We start from the raw sequence: 24,618 nt of genomic DNA, 5'->3' as shown, positions 1-24,618 counted from the left end.
TCTCGAGATACCACCAATGTGGACATATATAGTTTAACTAGACAAAGAACAAAGGCAAACCAATATTATTCAAACATATTTGGTTATTTTCTGCATTTGTTGCCAAAATATATCACAATTTCATATATTTGAAAGTTTCAAATAATTGCTTGCTCTTGTAAGTGCGGGCTATTTTTGTCTTCTTTATTTTGCATGGAAGGACAGAAAACTATTGAAATCCCTCTTTCTTCTTCATGTCTCATGAGAACATATTCTGATTTTTAGCCATTTATATCTGATCTAATTTGGAGCTGCGCCCTAGTTTTGCTATGAACATCTTTTACTTTGTAGGGTTCAGCTACAATGGAGAAGATCATGACAGTTGCAATGATTTCTAGGAGGCTTCTACTGGAAGAACCAGAGACTGTATGTGTAACTCAGTTTGAAGTCATCTTTCACATGTTGAGATATCATTCTGAGGAAAATTATAGCATTAATATATAAATTTCTTAAATGAAATCCTTGCATCTTAATACTTCTTCACACATCATGTTATTCTTTTTTCTAAAACTGATGAAATTTCTCTACCTTTTGAAATGCAGAATCAGCAGTCCATGCCTATTAGTGATCGTGACCAGATAGAGTTATATATTTCATCATCAATTAAGAGTGCATTTGCAAGGGTGAGTATTCTAGTTGTTTATTCTAAATTCTGATAACTTAATTAACCTTGTGAAGTTGTTTAAATATACCTTTCTACCCAAGCGGCTAATTAGTTATTACTAGCAATAGGCTTCCAAGCTAAACCTTCCTGAAAAGGTCAAACTGAGAACTCCTCTGAACAAAGCTTCTTGAATAACTGAATAGAACCCCTGCTATTATAACATTACATCTCCTACATGTTTTTGTTTCTTGTATGTCTCCTACTATGGGTTCACTGTACTATGGAAAACACTGAGCTAGCATCTCCTTCTGAGCCCATTTAATTGTAGCTTTCAGCCACCAACTAACCTTGTCTAGTTCATTTGTTAAAACTAATTTTCGTGCTTGTTGATCTTCTGACAACACCCCACTTCTAAGGCTGCTATTTATGCACCTAAGACATGTAACAACCCTCTTTCTAATCCTAATAACTCCACTTGAAATGGTTTTGTGCCTTTCTTGTTTCTACCTGTGAATCGTAAAGTGTATGGGATCATTTTATTTCTCTTTTGTTTTCCAATGCAAAGTAGAGGATAGAGAATACTTTCTTTGGTTTTTCTGTTTAAGCAATTTCTTTTCTTTCGACAGATATTGCCAGTTGTTGATAGACTGGACACATCACATGGGCATCCGCTGGCATTGCTTGCAGAAGAACTCAAGAAACTCCTTAAAAAGGATTCAGGAACTTTCATGCCTATTTTATCTCAGAGGCATCCACAAGCAACCATTGTGTCTGCAACACTTGTTCACAAACTTTATGGGAACAAATTGGTGAGTGCCTATATTTTGTTTTTGTTTATCTATATTTTCCTGATGAGAGTTTGGAAGATATTAAAATAGTGAAAATTGATTGATCATATTTTCAGAAACCTTTTATGGATGGTGCTGAGCATCTGACTGAGGACGTCATTTCCGTTTTCCCAGCTGCTGAAAGTCTTGAGCAGTTTATAATAGTTCTTATTACATCTGTGTGCGAGGAAGAGATCTGCAGGAAATTGAATCAATACCAGGTTTGGTAGTTAGAATTATTATTGTTAGAGTAAAACAATTTCTTGTTTGATCCCTGGAATGTGATGATCCACTACTGTAACAAGCTGATAATAAGACTAAAACCAGAAATAGACAACAAGAGAATGGGAATAACTTGAGATTGATAATACTGATACTGCATAACGAAATCAGATTACAAGAAAAATGATGATTTAAGCCAAACCATATCTCTCATACACCCAAATTATAGAAATTACAATCAAATAACAGTGATACAAATACGTGAAACATAATGGGGTACACATCAACTCATTACAACACAGAACCATACAGGAAAGAAAAAGCAACACTGGCTTTCGAGAGGTCTCCTTCTTAGCCTTACTTCACTTCCGAAAGTCTGAACTCCTCTTCCCTAATAGTTTTTGCGCATGATTTAGATTGTCACATGCTTTTTTATTGCCTATTAGTTTGTTGATACACACATACATATGTGTATGTGTATGTATATATATATCTCAAATAGTTCTACATTAGAAATTTTAGAGGTTTGGCAATATAGCTTTCATGACTTTATTTCTTCTAAATATGTTCTATGCCCTCCTGCTGTTATAGATTGAGACAAAATCTGGCACGTTGGTTTTGCGTTGGCTCAATTCACAGCTTGGAAGAATTTTAGGTTGGGTGGAGCGGGCTATTCAGCAAGAGGTGAACATTGACAATTTTTTTATTCCTGTAAAATATTAGGCATTTTGAATTCATTCTCTTTGTACGTCTGTAACTAGGTAGGGTATAATCAATGATTATACTGTCCAGCATCATTGTTTGTTGTCAGCATTATGCTGCTCTGCTGTGCACATTTTAATTTTTTGCCAATATACTTTCACAGCATTGGGATCCAATATCTCCTCAGCAGCGTCATGCAAATTCCATTGTTGAAGTATACAGGATTGTGGAGGAGGTAAGAAACTTGTAGGTTCTTCGTCTTTATTTTACAACTTTACCAAAAGAATAGTTTTCATGGCCCACCAACCAGATAGGCTTTTACTATAGGTCATCTTTGAGGAAAGAATGCGATAAGGCAAATAGTCATAAATTAGAAGAATTGGTCTGTATCTGCATCCATGTTTTCTGCATTAAGTATTTAGTACATTACACAAGATGAGAAACCTTCTATTAATCTCCAATGTGCAAAAATAGAGGAAGGGAACAAACACTAAGGAAATGACCAAAAACAAGTTCAAATACTTCAAAGGAGCTTCCCCAGGGAACATGGATATAGCTTTGTCTCTTCTACATCTTTCCAGAACCTTTTCTCTGCTGTAAGGAAACTCTATCAAATTCATTTGCAAAAGAATCCTTCCCTCTTGAATGATGGTATTTATAGTATTTTGTTAGATTTTATCAATGAGATTGATTATGCTTATAATAAAGTATCAGAGGTCAAGGTCTAGCTCTATTATTTCCGGGGCCTTGTTTTACCAATGCTACTGGGAAACTAAGTGAAATTGTAACAAACTAATGTTAGAGGCAAAATTACTATCTTACCCAGCTGTCTCCTAAAGTTTTGACTTAATTTTGTTATCGTGTGCAGACGGTGGACCAATTTTTTGCTTTTAAAGTTCCGATGAGGACAACAGAAGTAAATAGCTTGTTTCGTGGCATTGACAATGCTCTTCAAGAGTATGCGAAGCATGTTGTTGATGGGATGGGTGAGTAGATGCTTCATAATTTTTTCTTCTATACATTATTTAACGATGGAATCGATTGTCTGTTTTCTGCAGACATCTGGATTTTGTATCTGTGGAAGAAGGATTTGAACCCTCATGTTATTTTAATGTCGAGCTTGAAAGTTTTTTTTTTCCTTTCCAGTTCTCTTTTAAGCATCTTTCTATGTATTTTATCCCTCTACAATAATTTTGATCAATATGATAGCATCTAAGTCTCAAGGATAGAGATCAAACAAGAATTGGTTTCAGACAAAGCACAATAGCATCCTATGATCCTTGTAGCTAACCCCACTTAATGGGATAAGGCTTTTGTTGTTGATAGCTTATAAATCCCTCTGATAGAGATCAAGTTGGTCATTTTCTAGTTATCATGACAACCTATTTCAATTTCGTTTGAATGTTGCTAGACAATTGATGTGAGCAGATGGCAAAGTAGCTTCTATATTTATTCTCAGTTTATACATGGCATAACCCAAGGGCTAGACTCACTCAAGCAGGAATTATCTGTTATATCTGGAAGTTTTGGCATTGAAAATTGAAATTGTATTTTTAAGAAAAACTTTTAATTAGATACTTGTTAAGTACTGGTTGCTTTTTAACATCCAGGTCAAACTAATGTAGTTAAATACTTGTTTGGTGCATCCATAAGCTTGGTGTTTACATTCCAGGATTTTATGTACTTGATTATCAGTATATTGCCTTTCTCCTTAACTGTTGTCATTTGCAAAAGGCTTCATGATTATCTGGAAGGAATTATGGATGTGTATCCAGTGGATGAATAATTTTTCTATAAATTCTTCCCTATGAATCTTTATATATCTGTTTGGACTTTCCTCTACCCTTTAATTGCACAGCTAGCAAGGAAGACTTAATACCACCAGTGCCTATACTCACACGGTACAAGAAGGAGGCTGGAATAAAGGCTTTTGTGAAGAAGGAACTGTTTGACACTCGGGCACCTGATGAGACAAGATCCAGCGAAATTAGTGTTCTAGCAACTTCGACACTTTGTGTTCAATTAAATACTTTATATGTGAGTTCAAGCAAACCTGATTGTATTGGGTCATCTTTTTCCTGTCTTATTTTAGTGATTTGAGGATATTTCGTTTGCACAAGACTTGGATAATGTTTAGGTTTGTTATTAGGTTTTCTAATAAAAATTGAAACTTTCTCTCCGAATCATCTTATCATTTGAAATAATTCATTGGTGGCCCTTTTTCTTTTTCCCTTTCATTCTCTGCTGCCAGTTTGTAGTTTAAAGCATCATACAATTGGTCAGATCAGATGTTGAAACAAGTTTTAAGGTTCATGAGGGGGATGAGTAATGTGATTACCTTCTGCATAGTCTAAAAGCTTTATTTCTTTATGTTTTTCTCCCAGATTGTGTCTTTTCCCATTGCTGAAAACTAATAATCAGAATTCCCTTTTTTAGATATTACTAAGTACATTGAGCTTGATTAAGGAAATCAACTTATGATTGCAATATGAAAAATCCAAGAAGCCATACTATTCATAAGCCTTGTGTAGTGTGGCTTCAGTTTATAATTTTACTGTGCACAAGGCACATAAACAATACGGTTTGTACTGGAATCTGTCTTAGTTTATTCTTGTATTAGTTATTTATCTGTATCTCTTCTCTCTATTTTACTATCTGAATGTGAATTTTGAATTTCCCAAACCTAAAATTTTGTTCAAATTAAAATATCCGCTGATAAAAAATTTCTATTGGGTTATTATTTATCTCGTGCATTGCATTGCACAGCAGGGAAAAAAAAAAATCTAATTTTGGTCCTAAACTGTAGATAATAATCAACACAGAGTTGGGAACTGCTGCGTTGTGCAAGTCATCTGATGCTATTGTGGAAGCTCTTTCCACATGATTGTCTTTTTTTGCTCTTCTTTAAATCTTGGTGTGGCATGTACCAAATACATTTATTTATTAAATTCTTCCATTTTTGTGGCATTAAGCTGATGCAAATATTTCTACCATCTGCAGTATGCGATTACTCAGCTCAATAAACTGGAAGATAGCATTTGGGAGCAATGGACGAGTAAAAGGTCCCAGGAAAAACTCATAAGTAAGTGGCTGTGGCAAGTATTTCTGCATATACAGTATGCAAAACCTATTTTATGAACAGGGGAAAAGAAAGACATGAAAAATAGAGTAAAAACTTCTTTGTTCACCATGCTAATCATAAGTGAAAAACAGAAATTAAGAGAAAAATGAAAATTTGATCCTACTTATTTTGCTAGGTAGAATATATAACCATTTGATGTGGCCTGTTAAACAAGTTGGAAGGATTCTTTTTGAAAGGAACAGCAGGAATTATTAATAAAGCACTTCCTGTAATTCTTTATATTTCCTTTTTGACTTGACTTTTGCTAATTTATTGAGGATGTCCTATCCTTCAGATCTTAGCTTGATCTTTTTATCCATCTGCTAAAATCATTAATTAAAGATGGTGATTTAGTACTTGCTATGTGAGACAGCATTCATTCTCTTAATGCAGTTATGCCATCTTGGACGACATGCTCTGCTATGTTGATGCAATCATGATTATGGATCAAAACTGTCGTACTGTACTGATTTTGAAAGATGCTTTTGTGATTGACATTATGATCAATGAACTGCATAATTATGGTCATGTCTTATTTGTTTCCTTTGCAAACAATAATTTTTTGAAGAGAGGTCTTAAGAAAGAGGATAAGAAATGCTTTCTTTGGATGCTTGTTACTTTGAATTATGTTAGATAATTCTTGATGCTTGATTGATTTTTTTTTCTTCTTCAACGATTAGAATACTGAAAATATTTGAATTTTACCTTCTTATATGAAATTTTGCATTGTAGAGAAATCCATGGACGAGAAGTCCAAAAGTTTTGCACAGAAGGATATCTTTGATGGGTGTAGAAAATCTATAAATGCTGCTTTGGACCGCATTTGTGAGTACACAGGTAACATCTTGAAATTTCATATCTTCCCTTGAAATTTAAACCCGTTTGATCAACGTATTAATTTAACTATTCTCTTGCAGGAACTAAAATAGTCTTCTATGATCTGAGAGGGGCATTCATAGATAACTTATATAAACCCAGTGTCTCAGGTTCTAGAATGGAAGCACTAATCGAACCACTTGATGTGGTAATGTTTGTCTCATTGGAAAGATATCATATTCTGCCATATAGTTTTCACTTGATAGGTTTTACTTCAGAAATGTAGTTATGATTGAAATGAAATTATATGATGTTAAAAGTGAAATCACATGTTAAGTCAAATTTCTAGTTTGCCTACTTTGTCAGCTTCTTTTCTGATGAATACTTGGACACAAATTTAGGTATCAGTTTCTGCGTTGTTACCTATTCAATCATATGTTTCTTTCCCTCAAAACGTTGGATTAAAGAGGAGTTGAAAGTATGTGAAGTGTTCCCCTTCTTCCTTTGTTTAGAGGCATATAAAGTGGGTTAAATGTGAATGTGAGGGCCCATTTGGTTCAATGAATCATAGGGAATGTAATGTTTTTGGGAATGGAATGGAATGTAATCATGATTACAATGTGTTAGTTTGGTATGTGATAGGATGAATACATGTTATATCATGAAGATATGAAAAGAATTATGAAATGGCCATTTTACCCCCGGTTACGGGGAGGGGGGGGAACCTCCCCCATCCTCCCTCTTCCCTGATGCTTCCTTAAGAAGCCTTCACTGTATTATGTTTCAGATTCAAATGTCTAACATCTATCTGCTGCATGCGTTTTTGGCGATTTTGATGAGCACAGGGTCTGCTCAGTTTTGTTGGAGTTTAGACCATTTTCAGTAGTCAATTTAGAAGTTTCAACAGCACAAAGGAAAAACAAAAATCTTTGACAGTCTGCTATTTTTCTATTTTTGCTCACTTGTAGTGGCTGGAACACAATGCCTACTTCCAAAACAGAATTTCCTTTCTCTTCATCAATAGTCTATCTGGCAACTCTTGGGTTCACTGTGTGACTTTATCAGAAAGATCTCCCTTGTAAATTTGCTGCGGGGTTGGAGAGCTGTTCTGGAGCATTATTTTTCTTTAATTTTTTATTTTGTCTCTTCTTGTATGTTCTTCGAGAACGGATTTCTTTTCTCCATTTTTCTTTTCCTATCTCTCTAACTTTTTTATATTGATTAAGAACTCTGTAACTGGAATTTTGTGATTTACTATATTCATTATTTTTAGGAACTTAATCAACTTTGTGATATTATTGTGGAGCCTCTTAGGGATCGCATTGTGACAAGTCTTCTTCAAGCATCTTTGGTTGGTACCTCATTCCTGCTTGCTGCTTCAGACATATTTCTTTCGTCGTCTTTTTAACATTTTCCTCTTTCCAGGATGGCTTACTCCGAGTGATCCTAGATGGGGGTCCCTCGAGAGTTTTCTCCCCAGCTGATGCGAAATTATTAGAGGAAGATCTGGAGGTTCTAAAGGTATTATTGTAATCTAGACAAGCCAATGCTGCCAATAGTATGCAGTAATTTTATTGTGCAACAGGCCAATCTGAATTTTAAGAAACGAATACTTTAACTTTTGTTTAAAGATCATGAGCGTGAAGGTTATCTTTCCAATTTGGAAAAGGATTTCCTAGTTTCGGAATTTTAGAAGAATGAAAAAACATACGCCATTGTGCAAGATGTGTAAAGTTTACCAATCAAGGCGCTGCATAACTATACCTAGTCAAATATTCTCCATGAAGGAGCTCCATTGTTTATATCTGTTTAGTGTAAAAATTACAATAAAAAGGTGAATTCCCTAAACATTAACACATCTTTTTTTCTGCTTCCTTTTGCTCGTCAAATGCTCTGAAAATTCCTGTAATCAAAGAAGTTTTCCTTTTGTTTGGAAGACTTGATTCTCGCTGGACTTTGCTACGTCGGAGCACAAAAAATGCAGGGACCTGGGACTTTTGAGATCTATGATTTTTAATTAATTTGTGATGCATTTTGTAGGAATTCTTTATATCTGGAGGAGATGGGCTTCCTCGAGGTATTGTTGAAAATCAGGTAGCACGCGTTCGGGATGTGATAAAGTTACATGGTTACGAGGTTGGTTCAGATGCTTCTGTCTGCTTAAATACTTTGATAAGCAATATTTGTGCAATATAGAAGGCATTGGATTGACTTAATTTCAAATAGTGTACGTTCAAACTATTTAAAATTAAGCGAGATGCTTAATGGCCATTTCACCCATCTTCATTATCTATTAGTTAACAAATTTAAACATGAGGATTTGAGGATAGTTTGGAAGACGAAATGCTTTTCAGAGGATCACAGTGAGATGATTAAAAACTTCTGGGAGATCAGAGTCAAAAAGAGATGTTCAGAAGGACTGATATGTCTATTTACTATGCGATATCCTATGTTGAAAATAGGGTGCCCATGTCAATCACTCTTTAAAATATATATTATTCTCTGTATTCTTTTGCAGACTCGAGAGTTGGTTGAGGACCTGAAATCTGCTAGTGGCATGGAAATGAGAGGTGGCAAAAGCAGACTAGGAACAGATTCCAAAACCCTAATTAGAATATTATGCCATAGGAGTGATTCTGAAGCTTCACAGTTTCTCAAGAAACAATTCAAGATTCCCAAGTCCTCTGCATAGTTGGGTACAAAAATGGGGGAAACAACAAAATTTTCAGAGTTGAAGCACCATTCTGTGAATATTCATTGTACTGGTTATTTGTGTATGTTTAAGGTTAGGTCATTTGGTGTATAATTCTTTTTTTTCCCCAAGCGGCCCAAACGTCACTTGTATCAAACTACTTTGTTTATCTCTATTTGTAAAGTTTTTCTTGTGAAATACTTAAGAAATTGTGATTATTATTCTTTCAACAATTTCTAGAACCTTTTTCTTTTACGTATAATTTAGAGTATTTTCAAGTCATTTTGTACTTGAGACTGATATATGTCAGACTAAGATGTCTCTAGAATCTTTATTTACTCATTTTGCCCTTATCCATAGAGATCCTTTGTGCACACAGAAGTTGAGATCATTTTTTTTCCATCACAACTTTTATTCTACAAACACTGTTAATTGTTTTGATTTTTTTGGGAGAATTATAATGAGGTGCCAACAAAAAAAATAATTACTAAAAAGTCTTAATAATAGTCTAAACAGTTTGTAACGAGAAGTTTCGGAGTATAAAATAATAGTTTTTGAGACTTATTTTGTATTTCTTTTTTTGAGGTTTTATTGTAATTCTCTATTTCTGGTGAAAATGTTTTGATGTTTCTCATTGTAATTCTCCTTTGTTTTTTTGTTTTTTTTGGATAGAACCTTTGTTTGATTTTTTTGGGTGAAAATGTTTTGATGTTTTCTACAACCAAATAAAACCATTGTATTGAAAACCGGACCGGATCGGCCGGTTCAGACTGGAAACCGGTGAACCAGTCAGGAAACCAGTCCGCTTAAGCTGTGAACCGGGTTATTGTGACTCGGTGTGACCCAGCTTGAACCGGGGTGACTCGGACTGAACCAGGGTGACCCATCGGTTCGGTGGATCAACCCGGTCTCCCCTTTTTAAAAAAAAAATATTTTGATGATTTTTTTTAAAAAACTGTTGATAATTAGGATTTAGTGATTGAGTATTATAAAGAGAAATATTTTATTATCATATATCCATTTTGATATTTTGTTGGGATGAATATTTAGTGATTTTAGTAGTATGATATTATAAGAAATTGTAAAAATGTAATTATTTTACTAGTAATTTAAGATATTAAATTGATATCTAATTCTTAGTGAACATTTAAATTTTTTTTTATTTTTGTATTTCTCACCGGTTTGACTCCGGTCTGACCCACTGACCCTTGACCTATTGCCTTAATCGGTTCAATTGCCGGTCTGGTTTTCAGTACCTTGAATAAAACACGTGATAATCCCTGACCAATTTTTCATGTATTGTTGAAGTCAACCAAAACCAATCCAATGGTTTTCCTTTTTTTGTGGGTATGTTAATGGGACCTTCACCCAAACAAGACAGAGTAATGGGCCTTTGTATTTTTCCCCCTGCGGAAGCCTTTACTCCGTGGGCCCACCAAAATGACAATGTAGAAAAATGAAAAAGCGACTGCATTTTTTCACCAACGGCTATGATTGTTCCTGGAGACTGGAGAGTGAATCAAAGGGCTATTACTGTTTTGTCTTTTAGTATGACAAGGAGACTGTCCCGTCATTGTCAGAAGCCATCTGTCATGCTTCACTTCGCACTTCTCAATTCTCATGCACCCTTCTTCTTCTCTGGCCTGTTTGGATAGAAACCAAACTATGATTTCAGAAGTGCTTTTATAGTTTATGAAGTAAATATGTAAAGGAATTTGTCTCGTTTTACAGAAAAATACTTTTAAAACCCTGGTTTGGAAGTTGTCAAACACCCCCTAAAAGGTTCGAACTTCTGTTTCTCAAGCATAAAATTAGCTGTCCTTCTCACATGTGTTATAGATTCTACTTAAAACAGAGTTGCACGCAAGAAAGGTAAATGGCACTTAACGCTAACGGGATTGTCTTTTATCTAAGTTCAAAGCAGTTTTTTTTTAGAAATTAATGTTTTTAATCTCTAAAATTTGAAATCTCTTAATTATAATGACTTAGTGTAATAAAAATTAAAAAAAAATAAGTTCATGCTTAACTCTTTAATATTAATTACTCCTTCAGTCCTTAATATAATATCTATTTAATTAATTTGATTAGATTAAAAAAATTAGGAAAGTTAGTTAATTATAAAAAAAGTAAAACATTTTTCCTAAAACACTATAATCATCTTTTTTAATATCCCTTCTCCTTTTTCTATTTGATTATGGTTGAGGGAATATCCATATGGGTAATTTAGAAAAAATTGATAAATATAAAAAATAAGTCTTATATTTAGAATCAAAACTAATTCAAAAATTAGATCCTATATTAAGGATAGAAGGAGTATTAGATTTCTTCTCTCAAGTCTCAACATATAGTATTAATTTTAGACTATTTATTAAAAAATTAAATCAGCTGATCGCAGAAATGAGAATGTGACGTGCTGTGTGTGCCTACGCCCCTCATTTTCTCCCGTTTTTGCCAAATCTCATCGCACCAATTCCCCTTTCTGTTGGGGACTGACTCATCTCATCAATTTCACAGCAATGGCGTTTTTGATTTCACGGAAGGTCATCAACAATTTGTTGACATCTTCTCGATCATCTTCTCTTTGTTTACCATCACTCTCTTCCCCCACAATTTCAAAACCCTCCGCTTATTTCTATCTTCTTCATGTTTCATCTTCTTCAACCCCTTCACACCCCACTCGGAAACCCCAAATTCTTGACCCCAACTTCATAAGATTGGCTCCATTCTCCACTTTCAGGCCAAGCAAACCGACATTTTCACCGGCCAATGACGACCGTGAAACCCCATACTCCGGCCAAATCCCTAATTCGATCCACTCTTCATTACTGGAGAACGAGCTTCGAGACTCGCTCAGAAAATCGATAGAGAACATCAGGGGCTTGAAAAATGCATTGACAGTTCTGGGTTTGGTTCATACAGGCATAGGAGCCTGGATCGTTGGCTCCATTCCATTTTACCCAAGCTTTTTAACACAGGGCTTTCTGGCATCTGCAGTCCCACTCTTTCTGGCTAGCAGGATGAAACGAAGTTTGCAGATAATAGGCTATTTGAACATGAAAACAAATGATGGTTTGTTTCTAATTTCCAAAGTTGCTTGGTTGGCTACTTGGAGAGTGTTCGTGATGGCTGTCTCTTTGCTTCAGGTTCAAGTGGGTATCTGTTATTATATGCCCGAAGATCTTCTAATGATCCCAAGGATTAAGATTTCTACAATCACCATGACTTTACTTCCAGCATTATGTGGGTTTCAGCTGTATCGAATGACATCAGCGTGCTATAAGTTGTCAAGCTGGCATCTGGAAAGAAAAGTTGATGGTATGCTTCAAAGTTCGAATTTGATGGAGAGACGAGAGGTTTTGAAGGTCATGAATGTTTGCCTGCTTCGATGGAAAAATGCCTCCTATTTGGCTGCAGGTTTATCTTGTTCATGGTTACTTTATGTGTATTTGCATAGCTATGGAATTCTTACATTTTATGCCTTTGAATGAGAAGCTGTTATGTGAAAATAATCTTAGTTCTGGCAGTTCAGAATTCATTCTGGCAAGGGGAAAAAAAAGTTCAGAAGTTAGTTTAAGGATATAAATCAGGTTTTTTGCCTAACACCTCTGTTCTATAAATATAGGTGTAACTATATGAAATGAGAGCAAATGAGTTGACATAGTTGGTATATGCGTGGTTACTTATGGAGTCATGGCATTGGTATAATTATGTTACAAGTGAAATTGAATTGGCAAGCTCAAGCTCTCACTTATAAAGGAGCTTGCATGTTATTGAATCACAAGCTCATCTGCGGAATTGTTATACTTTAAATCTTTGAATGAATTGCAATATTTTTGGTATTAGAATGATTGGCTCTTGTGAGTTAAGAAATTAGTAAGGTATAGTTCAACTATTTGGCTCATACCTCTGTTGATCCTGAGAGGAGCTTGAATTAATTTCTGTTTTTTTTCATACATTTGTCAAGTAGTATTAATTATGAGACCAGAATAGTTAAACTCACTCACTCCTCTGTTCTATTCTGAATGATGGACCTTTTTAAAAGCCCCCCACCCTGTCTTCAGTATGAGGAAAATAAAAGGGGGGCAACGAAGAAAATTTTTATGAGTTTAATTTAAAAAATTAAAAAAGTATGGTTATAAAATGTTAATAAAAGGTGTAAAATAAAAAATAATAGAAATTAATTTAAAATTTTTAATTTGACCTTTTTAATTTTTCAAATCGACTTTTTTTAAAAAAAAATTTCTCCGTCCTTCTATTTTCCTTGAACCATGCGGAGTCCAAGGAGATTTTGGTGCTGATATGACTGATTTTAAAAGGAATAAATCCCAATAAACAAATTTTAAATTTGGTTGGAATCAAGACATAAAAGACGAAAGGAAAGGAATTAAGGCAATTGTGTTGCAGATTGACTCGTCAAAGCAGAGCTTCCTTCAAAGTATCCGACTGCCAGTTGAGCTTCCAGAAGGATTGTTGCACAGGGATATATCTGATTTCAATGTTTCCAGGGGAAAAAATCCTACAGTGTAATAAACCCTGGCTCATGTGAGGACTTTAAAAAAAATCCAACATGTAATTCTTATATAAAAACTACTTAATTAATTTAGACAGATTAATAAAAACAAATAAATAAGTTAATTGTAACAAATATGGTATGATTTTTTTAAAAAAATATTCATATAATATAGACAAATTGATTTATCGAAACAATGATAAATCTTAGAAACAAAACAGATTAATGTGTTAAATCTGTGTGTGTGTGTGTTTTTTCACCAAATCAAATTTCCCATTTGCCTGTTTCTAAAATTGATATGAAAATATATAAATTCGTTTGTTTGTTCATAAGAATGATAAATTAATTCTGATACACTATTTATTTGAGTTCATTTCAGAATAAAATTTTTAAAACGAATTAATGGTTACATATATTACCTTCCGTTTTTAACACAAGAAGTATTTAACTAATTTAAATAGATTAAAAAAATTAGTTAGGTTAATTATTTATAATAAATAGGTGTTGTCTTATCTAAAGTATTCTTGCTAATCACGTGTCATTTAATTAAACATTTAATATATACAGCTATTATAAGGACTACTTTAAAAATAAATAAATATGATAGACAAGATGAATTTAAATCTTATATTTAAAATGAAAATAAAAATTAAACAAACTCTTATATTAAGTATTGGTGATAGTATAATAGATGGTAGTCTATTGCAATAATAGATGCCCCAGTAACGTTGATGGTTTTTTTTTCCTTTAAATATGAATTAACCTATACTATTAAAATTTTGTTTAAATAATTTAGAATTATAGGTGGAATACAGAGGAAAAACCGAACTTTCTCGCAAAAAAAAAAAAAAAAAAACCCCAAAAGACTAGTTTTTTGAACAAGCATTAGATGCTGCCGCCACTTTACAAACGGCGACGGAGCGACTATTAGCATATTATCATCTCTCTTCGCGGCTGAGCTTCAATTCCGATGGCGTCTGGCGGTGGAAACGCAGGGGTAGAGTGGCACGTTAGGCCTCCTAACCCTAAGAACCCCGTCGTGTTCTTCGATATCACCATCGGTAACATCCCGGCTGGTAGAATCAAGATGGAGCTCTTCGCCGATATTGCCCCCAAAACTGCTGAGAATTTCAGGTTCGTTTCTTTCCAACCTGTGATCGCTTTTTTCTTATTTTCTAGCTTGTTTCCTTAGGAATTTGACGGAAAGAAAGTTGAGTAGTGGTTTATTTGTTGTGTTTGATCCGAGAACCGTTGCTGAGAGTAGGACTAGAGAGGTTCAGTGATGATTCGACGGGTTTTTGTTGTTTCTATAGCTAAAATAAGCAACACTGATAATAAAGGTAGTGAATGAGTCAAAATTTGGCAGCTGGATGCTGTAGTTAGTTCTATTGCTGCTTGGCTACGGACATGGTATTCGTTCCATAAAGTTTTGAATAGCCTTCCAGGGTGGAAGAAATAGAAATAAATTAAAATATGAAAATGATCACAAGTTCATACTGTAGGTCTGGACCAAAGGAATTTGACAACATACCGATGAGAAATTATTATGAGTTTTTAATGTCGATGTGATATCATATGTCTCACTTTAGAAGTTTGGACACGTAAATTTTAGCTGATGTTACATTCAAACAGATATGAGATAAATAATCTTGTGAAATACATTCATAAATGCAATACATGTTTTGTTAAAAATGATTACCTTTAGAAGTAAACTTGTATATTGCACATCAAAAGCTGGCTATTTGCCTATTTATGTCCTTCCAATTGATTGGTTTTGTTTTTTTCTATCTGGCAGGCAGTTCTGCACTGGCGAGTACAGGTAGTGAAATAATTCTTTTCAAGCTGGCAAAGTGTGGGTTGAAATCTACCGTGATACTCTTCTCTTAGTCTCATTCCTTTATATTTAACTTTGGGTTCAAAACACTATTAGTATTGACAGCCTGATGGTTTTCCATCATATGCTTCGATTTAGAAGTCTGGATACTATTTTCAATTGAGACCTAATTTGGCATTAACATCAATGTAGATAAAATCATTAGGACTTCTGAATGACTAAATAGTAGTCCTAGTTTAATTCTTGAGTGTTTTTCAATATCTTCAGTCTTCACTGGAAGTAAATTTCAAGTTTCTGAATGGCATATATTTGTTGGGTAAAGTTTGAAACTTGTAATATGATCTGAATTAATTGGCAGGAAAGCCGGTCTTCCTGTTGGTTATAAAGGCTGTCAATTTCATAGGGTGATTAAGGATTTTATGATACAAGCTGGTGACTTCGTGAAGGTACCTTCTCTCCTCTATTAACCTTAAACTTTCTTTTTTCAACGCACACTATATATAAGCATGGTTGTTTTTGTTCCTGTACGTAAGGACAAAAATATTTGATATTAAAACAAGCAAGGTATTCATATAATCGTCATGCATGGCTTGTTATCAGTCCCGTGTTTCATAACATTGTATCAAGCATAGTATCAGTCATCAAGATTGGAAAAGCTTCAAATTTTTTCTTATATATAATTACATGCGCCTACTATTGAACTTGGATTTAATCCAGATCCACATAATTATGTAAAAATCTTTAGCATGACATCTCTTTCTGTATAAAATTCAAATCAACACGAGAGTACTGTGTTTTAAATGGAGATATAACTATTAAATCTACAACTTGATTTCCATACAATGATGTTAGTCTTTGGATCTCATTAAACGTGGCATTTAGACATTCTGAGCAGTGCTCAATGTAGTTCAAAAAGTGTGAATCATATATTCTATTGGCTAGATAGCCCTAATTATCAGCAAATGCTATATAAGGATTCTCTATTGCCCTCAAAGTTATGAAAAGGCAAAAATGCTTGGGATTCCATTGTTTTTCACGTATTATAAACTGCTAAGTTTAATAGCCTTTGTTCCATCTTTTTGGTTGTTATATTGATCCTCTGAAATCGACTCTTAGACCAATTCCATCTTCCTTTGTGGATTTGTACTTATGTTATATATAACATCAATTACAAAAATTGAGTTGGATTCTGTCCATGGACACAAGTTTGATGATGAAAATTTTATTGCGCAGGGTGATGGGAGTGGATGTGTTTCCATCTATGGACACAAGTTTGATGATGAAAATTTTATTGCTAAACATACTGGCCCAGGCCTTCTATCAATGGTATGTATTTGTTGTATCAACTTTCATCTTCTGTCTTGAATGCGTCAAAATTATATTATTCTTTTGCTTAACCGGTAATGCACTAAATTTGTATGGCTAAATGGTTGCACTTTAATCGTCATCCTGCCCATGGACGGCATACTATCCTCGCGACTGGTTTATTCTTGTTAATTTTGCTCGTCCCTTGTAAAATTGGAAAACAATGATTTAGCTTTTCTGGGGTGCAGTTATCTGGTCTATATATTTTATCTCATCACAATATTAAAGTTCTTTGAAACACTTCCTATCCCCAGGGAAAATAATATGTGTACTCCTGAGACCGACATTAGTTTTTGCTTAGTTTACATTTGCCAAATTAAGAAGGCTTAAACCCTTTTGTGATTGCAGGCAAATAGTGGACAGAATACCAATGGTTGCCAGGTAACGTCTCAGTGGCCACACTTTTCCTCCGTTCTCATCTCCTTTTTATTGGCTGGGAATATTAAATTATGTTGGCTCTATCTGACTCAAGAATCCTCACTTCCTCTCTTCTTGCAGTTTTTTATAACATGTGCAAAATGTGACTGGCTGGACAACAAGCATGTCGTTTTTGGGGTATGCTCTAATATCTCATGCATTATATTTTTCTTCGACGAACCAGTATGGAGGGTTATTTCCGGACCCACATGAGCTTTGTTTTCTGTTTTGTGTCTGCATGGTTTCAAATTATGATGCTAGTAGAATCACTGGTCCTGTGAGCTAAAGTAGATATATTAAACCTGAGAGCCACACAAACAAAAGCATTCATCTAATTTCATTCTTGGCACAGAACAATTAAATATTGCTGGCTTGTGCTAAAATCTGTTGCACTACATACCGTACTGAGTTATAAAAATTTTCACTCAGTAACGAGGTTGGTTGAATTGTTTATAGATCAATTTTCATTTGACCTATGAACCTTCGTTTGGTTCCTAATAATGATTCTTTGCTGGTAGAGCCTGCCAATTCGGTGACTGTAGCTTTGGATTTGAAACAGTCTAACACTAGAAACTTAACCAATAGAGGAAATTTTCACTTGTGAATTCTTCATGTCTTTATATGCCTTTCAATAGCTAGCCTTGTTTGAATGTGGTGGGCACTTACCTGTAATGAAATTTACTTTCTATGCAGAGGGTGCTTGGAGACGGCCTTTTGGTTGTCAGGAAGATTGAAAATGTGGCCACTGGACCCAATAACCGGCCTAAATTAGCTTGCGTCATTGCTGAGTGTGGAGAAATGTAAATCTAAGCTTTTAACACTACTTTAATTAGCAAATATCTATTGAATCATTTGTAATAAAATTGTGAATTATGATACACGTGGACTGACAACTGGGGATTAGAATGTATACAGACTCTGGATGAAAACAACTATTTGCAGTTCTGTTTTTATCACCAAGTTCCTTTTAATCAAAATATGGTAAATGCATGAATCTATAATTATAACATAATAAGTATGTGTTTGATAAAAAGACAAAACAAACAAAAACAAGCATGAAGATGTAATGAAGCAATAGAACCAACATTTGTTATGAAAAAGCGATGCTATCAGTGGCCTTTAACTTAGTGGTGTGAAAGTTCTTTTTAAGTGGGAGGTCATGGGTGTAATAAATTTCTAACCATTAGTATCAGCTCCTCTAATTCAGAAAAAAAGGGGTTTAATCGCGTGTCCAAAGCATTTCTTTTATAAGAGGGAAGCAGACTCTGCCTATTATCTGCCATTAAATAGACAAATTACTCTGCTCCACCTGGTTTGTTGACGTGTTCAGTTCTTAGCGAAATTTGATTTTTTAGGAAGGGTTCGGATTGAACTGGATTTACGATTTACGATTTATTTTCTAATTTGATCAGATGATTTGGTTTAATCGGTCTTTTTAATTGTGATATTTAAATATCTGCCTCGAGATGTTTAGGTATTGCTAGTTAGTTCTTTATGGCATTTGCTGACATTATCCATTCAGTTTCATAATATTACTTTTTTTAATTAGTAATTTAATTTTAAATATAAGACCCTAATTCATTCTTTTTCATATTTATCTATTTTTCCCAACATAATCTTTGCAGCATACATAAATGTTTCATCACATAATAATTCTGACTAATATACATGTATTTTAAAAAAATGACACATTTGTTATAAATAACTAATTTAACTAATTTTTTTAATCTACTTAAATTAGTCAACTAATTTTATATTAAAAACCAGAGGTAATATTTTGAAACAACAAGCCATAATCGACGCCCGTGGCCAGTGCCACAACATTATGCACCTTTTCAAAAGAGGCAGATTACAAGTCATATACTCGTGGGGCATATACCTCTTCGTGGGTGTGCAGTGTGCGCGCGTAGAGTTGTGAGGGGTTGGGTGTGTGCATAATTGTCCATTTCAAGCTTTATTCGGGGCAAAAAGAAAAATAAATAAATACTTAGTAGCAATAATAGACTTGACCTTAGAGAAGCAGTGATTGACGGAAAAGAGGTCAGAGAATGCTGCACTGTATTTTATACTGCCTCGCGTCACATATGCCCAAACTCATTTGTTAGCTATTTGGGGTTTACCTTTTTCCAACAAAGCATTCCCTCGATCACAAAAACACACCACCTTCAGGACAACAGTTGCGGGGCCAAAAATTCAACTTGGTGATAACACCAAGAATGATACGCTGATACAACTTACAGAGAATGAACAGATTTTCAGTCAAGTTACAATTACAGTGGACAATATTATTAGTGATAAATATCCAGACATACTGTCTGCTTCTCACCAATTCTACAGAGTGTGGCTAAATGAAGCACTACAATCAGTATTACAGAAAGACTACAACACAAGAAAACCTGTAAAGGTAGTACCTATGACGGTCAAGCATTGCTGGTGCCAGGTCCATGAAAGCCAAATTATTATAGCAGGTAATCTTCTACCCTTCAATCTCTTGGGCGAGCCAGCCAGAGGGAACTAAGAGCACGAAGTCGAGAGAAGTAGTCATGTATAGCCAGAAGGGCCCGAGCCGACTGGCGAGTTGTCAATATACGGTGCATTTGTTGTAGTGTTTGCTGCCTCAAATTGTCAGCCTGATGGACACCACAGAAATGTAGCCCAGAGTGAGAAAAATAGAACTTAACTATCAAATAGCATGCCAATGATCTCTAAAACTGAAAAAATGCAAATAAAAAGTTGATGCTAAATTGCCAGAAGTGCAAAACAAAAGCTGCCAAGACTAGAGAGTAACACTAGGGAGCCAAATTTGACCACTTCCTCCCCTAGCTCACCTACAATCTTATTTCAAAACAAGTTCAAGTGGATTTTTACCCTCAAACTATTTTTGAAGGAGCTATGAGTACCCTAAAGAAAATTTGGAACAATGAAATAAAGTTTTTAAAACCAATGCAATGTTTTTCCTTTTTAACAGTCAAACATTAAGTCAACGTTAGTGCAGGTCGGGAGACTTTTCTGGACCCAATATTGATTACTAAAGAGAGGGACGCATTGCACAGGTTTTGAAAGATTATGGGCTACATTGCTCCACAATTTCTTTGAACTGCTCTATCTCCTCCAACACTTTCGGGGCAAAAAATGCACTTTAACCCTCGAAAGAAAAAATACCATTTCTATTTTACCAGTACACTTAAATTTTCACCAGTTTTGAAATCCATTAGGAAGCCAATATTGGAATAAAACATTCCCAAACCATATGAGAAAACTTTACCTATCACAGGCTAGCAAGAAATAATGTACCTGTCGAATAAAACCCTCAAGTGTGCCAAGCTTACCCATGGCCATAGCCATTTGGCCCATGTAATTTGCCACATTCCCAGATGAACCAGAAGATCCGAGAGACCCACTAGATAATGTCTCAGCCAGGGATTGTTGCAAAGCTTCCATACCCTGAGATAATGCATCTTCTGCTTGTTGAGAGGATTGCTGCAGGTTGGTAATGCCAACCAGCTGCTGCTCCGTGAGAGGTTCCAATTGAGTTATCAGAAGCTGCAACAGAAGTCATGGCACCCAAGACAGATCTCAAAAGAATATTCTCGGTCAAAACTCAATTATACCAATTGTGGTATGCATGATAAAAAAGACATAATATTTGTAGTTCTGTCAGATGCTTTATTTTCAAACAGCCGGTTTCTTTCTAACCCTTAATTTAATCGAATCCAAACTGAAAAGAATTCAAGCAAAATATTCCAAACATAATCAGGATTCATGAATGCAGTATGAATTTATTGACATGGTAGTTAATTAAGCTATGTATGTGATGCATAAAGCGTATATTCAGTAGATTCGCAAATTGGCATTTCAGTATACTATATCAATACTCTTGGATTACTATAAATTTTGCCCACCCATATCAAATTTCCTGCAGGAAAGGGGAGGAAGGTAGTAATGTTGCAATCTAACACATGCCGCACCATCTCAGTCAGATCTGAGTCGGCCCGAAGGAGAAAGAGAATACCCTCATAAAAGCAGATTTTCATAAAATTCTATAAGATGCACATCAGTTCGAACAAAGCTAGAAATTGCAATTATATTTCTGGAAATGACCAGGTGACATGGTAAATTCAGCGCAAGTGGAATTTGAGCTTCTGCTTATCAACCTTACCCCTATTTCAATCCCCAAAGGTTATGGAAAACAAGTTAAACCTAAAAGGTTCCGTTTTTTTTGGGGGGGGGGGGGGTGGGAGTCCCTTAGAATGAGATGGACTTTCCACATCAGGAATTTGTGACAACATATGAAAGCAAATAGAGAATCTGAAGAAACCAACACCAGCCATTGAAGTCCTATGTAAAATATCATATCATTGACCAGAAATGAGGTAGCAATCAAATTTAGATGCCACAAGGCAACCCAGAATGCTTCAATAATTACTTCCTTTTTAGAAAACTCCAAGACTGAGTAAGATGCACCTGTCTTACAATAGTTGAAACTGCAAAGAACCTATTAATGTGTCTTACTCTTTCTTTAACTAAGTGAACCATGAGGACTATAAAGAAGAGGTCAGAATAAGCCCACCTTGAGGAGCTCAGACGATCGAAAGCCACCAAGCCATAAAAAACATCTCTCTGCAGGTGTTTTCCACATGCCGGACAACAAATGGAAAACGTCAGCCTTAGCTGCAATACCTTTCAGCCTAAAAATCTCATCATAGTGGGCCAATATGTTATCAACAATCATGCGAAGTTCTGTATCACCAGCATGAGAATTTACAGCTGCTCTTAGCTCATTAATTTGGCGATTCTGCTCTTCTAACCACCTTGCATATTCTACATCAAATGCCATGGCTCCTGTAAGACAATATGATGAAAATTATTGATCAGCTTGTGCATTATGTTACTATTTTTTCCAAATATTTCACTAATCAAAATTATGGAAGGAACAACACATCACAGAAGGGATACCATTTCCACTCATTGCATTTGTTTGATCGCTTGAGCTTGATATAAAGATTCCCTACCAGAAAGGAACAAGAGATTTTGGTTAATATTAAACATGAATGGCCAAGAACCATGTCAAACAAAAAATAAGTAGGGGTACTCATGAGCTTAAGACTGCTGAGACATTCTACGTGCATAAAATAATAAAAATTATTTGTGGACATAAAAGAATAAATATATCTCACCTGCTGCCTAGCTCGTTGAAGCTCTTGCTCTAGTTGGGTCAACTTCAAACGACTGCTTTCCAGTTGTTGGACATAGGCCTATGAGGAAAAGCAAAAAGAGGCATTTCACAGATGAGTTTATGCCATAAAGCCTACATCATAAGGGAATCACTTGATTCTACTATCATCGTCACTGCAAAACCCAGGTATATGATTACATGAGGCTGAACATCTTAATCTAACACACACGATATAATCTCAGGAGTAGGTGAACATTATACAGGAAAGATCCAAGCATCCAGCTTACTTCCAATATCATATCACTGGATATGAGAAAAATAGAAGAGGACAAGGATAATATGCTTGTGCCTATAAAAGAAGGGACTCTTCTCAAAATTAAAGAATGCTTAAGATTTTAAATTCCGTTAAAAAAGAAACACAAATAAGCATGACTATGATGAATATGTAACCCCAAAATACTCGCACAAAGTTCTACCCTTCTTCAGCCGTCGCAATGAAAACCAAAGCGTCCAAAATTGGAAAACGAGACTCACTGGTGAGTCTTATATGTCTCTCTGCACTCACAGGTAAACTCCTTAAATATGTAGATCCAGGTCGATCATCAAGATAGGTAGAACCACGTAGAAGTTATGGCACGTTCAAGAATAAAAACTACACAGATATTTCATAGGTCAAGAAAATTCTGTCCTTTTCGCTCATGATGATTTGATTGCAATATTCATAGAGAGTCACACACATACATTAAAAAATAAAAGATATTGATAAATTTTATGTAAGAAAACGGTATAGCAAATGTGTTTCATACTTTCTTTCTCAATCGGCTTTTTCTTGCTGCCTCACGATTCTGAGCAAGCCTGCGGAGAGTCTGCAATAATTAAATGAAACAAGCATCACATGAAAGATACAATAAAAAATTTTAGATATTACTCATAAAATATGATTTAGATATACAACCTTCTGATCTGATTTATCCTTTGATCTGTCACTAGAATCAGAAGCCACAGCAACAAGGGATTGATTTCTATCATACTGCAAAAGCATGCATACACCCGTCAGATTGTCAAGAGAAATCCAATTTCAGTTTTCAACTCTGGTTCCATAAAAAAACATGGCAATTGACAAATGCTTCCACACATGCACTATGTTCAAATACTGTTTTAATGTAGATTAATTATTCTTGACAATAGGCTCAACATGAACAGGTGCTCAACTGTGGAAATGTGGAGCATCAATGAGATTTATCAATAAAAAGAGAGGTAATCAAACATTACCTGCTGATTTTTATCATCAGTATCAACATCCGTAGAAATATCAGTCCTAGGACTGGCATCAGCCATGGCCAACTCTCACTGGTTTTCTGTATTACCTGTTGGTATTTACCAGATCAGATTATTGGACCTTTTGTAATTGCAAACTCAGTGACTCTGCTTACTTGGAGTCTGTCTTTATCAGTGTAAGTTTGAAACTGCATTAAAAAAAAATTATATGAATAGCCTGCTAAAAAATACCCATATTCATATTCTAACAAGTTGAAAGTTTGTTGGATGATAATTAGGAAACTCACCTTATCAACAGTACCTGTGTGAACAGGACCTGAAGAAGTTGTATGGGTAATTACTTTTAATGAATTTAAAGCTGACTCTGAATCATATAACAGAAAAATCATCAGAGAAGAAAACTAGGGAAGGGTGGAAAAGAAAAATAACCTCCTAATAAGAATATAGAAAATACATTAATCAGCTTATATTAATAGATATATGAATCTTCCCCCAAAAGTAACAGTGTGCGCATATGCCCATGTGTGAGTTAGTGTGAATTTAACAAATTCTTTTTTCTTATCCCCAATGCTGCATCACTACAGCGTTTATGATGAAATGATGCTTCAAGATCCTTTCAACAAACAAAGTGATCCATCTAAAGATGATCTGATGCTTGAAAATTGACATCAAAGGAGATAATAGTACAATGCAATGCCCATATACGATTGTTCCATGTGAAGTTATCTAAATTAAATACAAGATGCGCTTACTTTCACTCAGGTCAGAAGCATCCTCTAAGCGACATCCAACTGATTGATCTAATGCTCCAAAGTCAGACACACACAACGAATCAATGGCGCTTCCCTTGGTATATCTGAAATGCAAAAAGCAGATCTTCAGATTTAGGGCAACAAAAATAATAAATGTGCTCCTTGTCAGACAGCATGTAAAACATAGGTAATCTAAAATTTAGATGAATGCAAAAATAAAACCAAAATTCAGCATCAGCTTTCCCAGCACAAACTTCTTATCC

The 24,618-nt window shown here is 34.9% G+C and overlaps 4 protein-coding genes across 6 annotated transcripts; 3 read left to right on the top strand and 1 right to left on the bottom strand.

Moving 5' to 3' along the window:
- Positions 1-255: 255 nt before the first annotated feature.
- On the top strand, positions 256-9,314 carry LOC114727511 (protein unc-13 homolog). The gene is made up of 15 exons (XM_028914207.1): positions 256-405; positions 582-662; positions 1,270-1,452; positions 1,548-1,691; positions 2,284-2,376; positions 2,558-2,629; positions 3,263-3,380; positions 4,253-4,431; positions 5,395-5,476; positions 6,248-6,352; positions 6,433-6,539; positions 7,605-7,682; positions 7,757-7,852; positions 8,372-8,467; positions 8,850-9,314. The coding sequence occupies exons 1-15, from the start codon at positions 343-345 to the stop codon at positions 9,021-9,023; spliced, it is 1,671 nt and encodes a 556-aa protein (XP_028770040.1). The 5' UTR covers positions 256-342; the 3' UTR covers positions 9,024-9,314.
- A 2,142-nt stretch (positions 9,315-11,456) lies between these two features.
- On the top strand, positions 11,457-12,651 carry LOC114727527 (uncharacterized). Of its 2 annotated transcripts, none has more exons than XM_028914231.1 (2): positions 11,457-11,942; positions 12,018-12,651. In XM_028914231.1, the coding sequence occupies exons 1-2, from the start codon at positions 11,540-11,542 to the stop codon at positions 12,509-12,511; spliced, it is 897 nt and encodes a 298-aa protein (XP_028770064.1). In that variant the 5' UTR covers positions 11,457-11,539; the 3' UTR covers positions 12,512-12,651. The 2 variants fall into 2 exon arrangements, with proteins under 2 accessions (XP_028770064.1, XP_028770065.1); XM_028914232.1 differs by having other exon boundaries at positions 11,457-12,092; positions 12,167-12,651.
- Positions 12,652-14,443: 1,792 nt separating this feature from the next.
- LOC114727512 (peptidyl-prolyl cis-trans isomerase CYP22) lies at positions 14,444-18,105 on the top strand. Its single transcript, XM_028914208.1, has 7 exons — positions 14,444-14,667; positions 15,329-15,352; positions 15,726-15,813; positions 16,601-16,693; positions 17,081-17,113; positions 17,231-17,287; positions 17,843-18,105. Exons 1-7 carry the CDS (start codon positions 14,504-14,506, stop codon positions 17,951-17,953), a joined length of 570 nt encoding a protein of 189 aa, XP_028770041.1. The 5' UTR covers positions 14,444-14,503; the 3' UTR covers positions 17,954-18,105.
- Positions 18,106-19,326: 1,221 nt separating this feature from the next.
- Positions 19,327-23,791, bottom strand: LOC114727524 (transcription factor TGAL1). 2 transcript variants are annotated; one of them, XM_028914226.1, is made up of 8 exons: positions 23,598-23,791; positions 23,281-23,355; positions 23,132-23,191; positions 22,327-22,404; positions 22,106-22,157; positions 21,720-21,991; positions 20,444-20,692; positions 19,327-19,779 (listed from the first exon to the last, which is right to left on the bottom strand). In XM_028914226.1, exons 1-8 carry the CDS (start codon positions 23,661-23,663, stop codon positions 19,633-19,635), a joined length of 999 nt encoding a protein of 332 aa, XP_028770059.1. In that variant the 5' UTR covers positions 23,664-23,791; the 3' UTR covers positions 19,327-19,632. The 2 variants fall into 2 exon arrangements, with proteins under 2 accessions (XP_028770059.1, XP_028770060.1); XM_028914227.1 differs by having other exon boundaries at positions 19,697-19,779; positions 20,479-20,692.
- Between the last annotated feature and the right edge of the window lie 827 nt (positions 23,792-24,618).

This window comes from Neltuma alba, unplaced genomic scaffold (genome assembly GCF_004799145.2).
Source record: "Neltuma alba isolate B1F8T4 unplaced genomic scaffold, ASM479914v2 tig00012481_pilon, whole genome shotgun sequence".
Lineage (NCBI taxonomy): Eukaryota > Viridiplantae > Streptophyta > Magnoliopsida > Fabales > Fabaceae > Neltuma > Neltuma alba.
This window is presented reverse-complemented; position numbering and strand designations above follow the sequence as displayed.

Coding starts and splice junctions, on each gene's coding strand:
- LOC114727524 (XM_028914226.1), bottom strand. CDS start 23,663: ATGGCTGATGCCAGTCCTAGGACTGATATTTCTACGGATGTTGATACT. Junction 23,192..23,280: donor AGGATAAATCAGATCAGAAG/GTTGTATATCTA, acceptor TAATTATTGCAG/ACTCTCCGCAGGCTTGCTCA. Junction 22,405..23,131: donor AAAGCCGATTGAGAAAGAAA/GTATGAAACACA, acceptor TTTTCCTCATAG/GCCTATGTCCAACAACTGGA.
- LOC114727512 (XM_028914208.1), top strand. CDS start 14,504: ATGGCGTCTGGCGGTGGAAACGCAGGGGTAGAGTGGCACGTTAGGCCT. Junction 14,668..15,328: donor AAAACTGCTGAGAATTTCAG/GTTCGTTTCTTT, acceptor TCTATCTGGCAG/GCAGTTCTGCACTGGCGAGT. Junction 16,694..17,080: donor GCCCAGGCCTTCTATCAATG/GTATGTATTTGT, acceptor TTGTGATTGCAG/GCAAATAGTGGACAGAATAC.
- LOC114727527 (XM_028914231.1), top strand. CDS start 11,540: ATGGCGTTTTTGATTTCACGGAAGGTCATCAACAATTTGTTGACATCT. Junction 11,943..12,017: donor TCTGGGTTTGGTTCATACAG/GCATAGGAGCCT, acceptor TGGCATCTGCAG/TCCCACTCTTTCTGGCTAGC.
- LOC114727511 (XM_028914207.1), top strand. CDS start 343: ATGGAGAAGATCATGACAGTTGCAATGATTTCTAGGAGGCTTCTACTG. Junction 2,377..2,557: donor AGCGGGCTATTCAGCAAGAG/GTGAACATTGAC, acceptor ATACTTTCACAG/CATTGGGATCCAATATCTCC. Junction 3,381..4,252: donor GCATGTTGTTGATGGGATGG/GTGAGTAGATGC, acceptor TTAATTGCACAG/CTAGCAAGGAAGACTTAATA.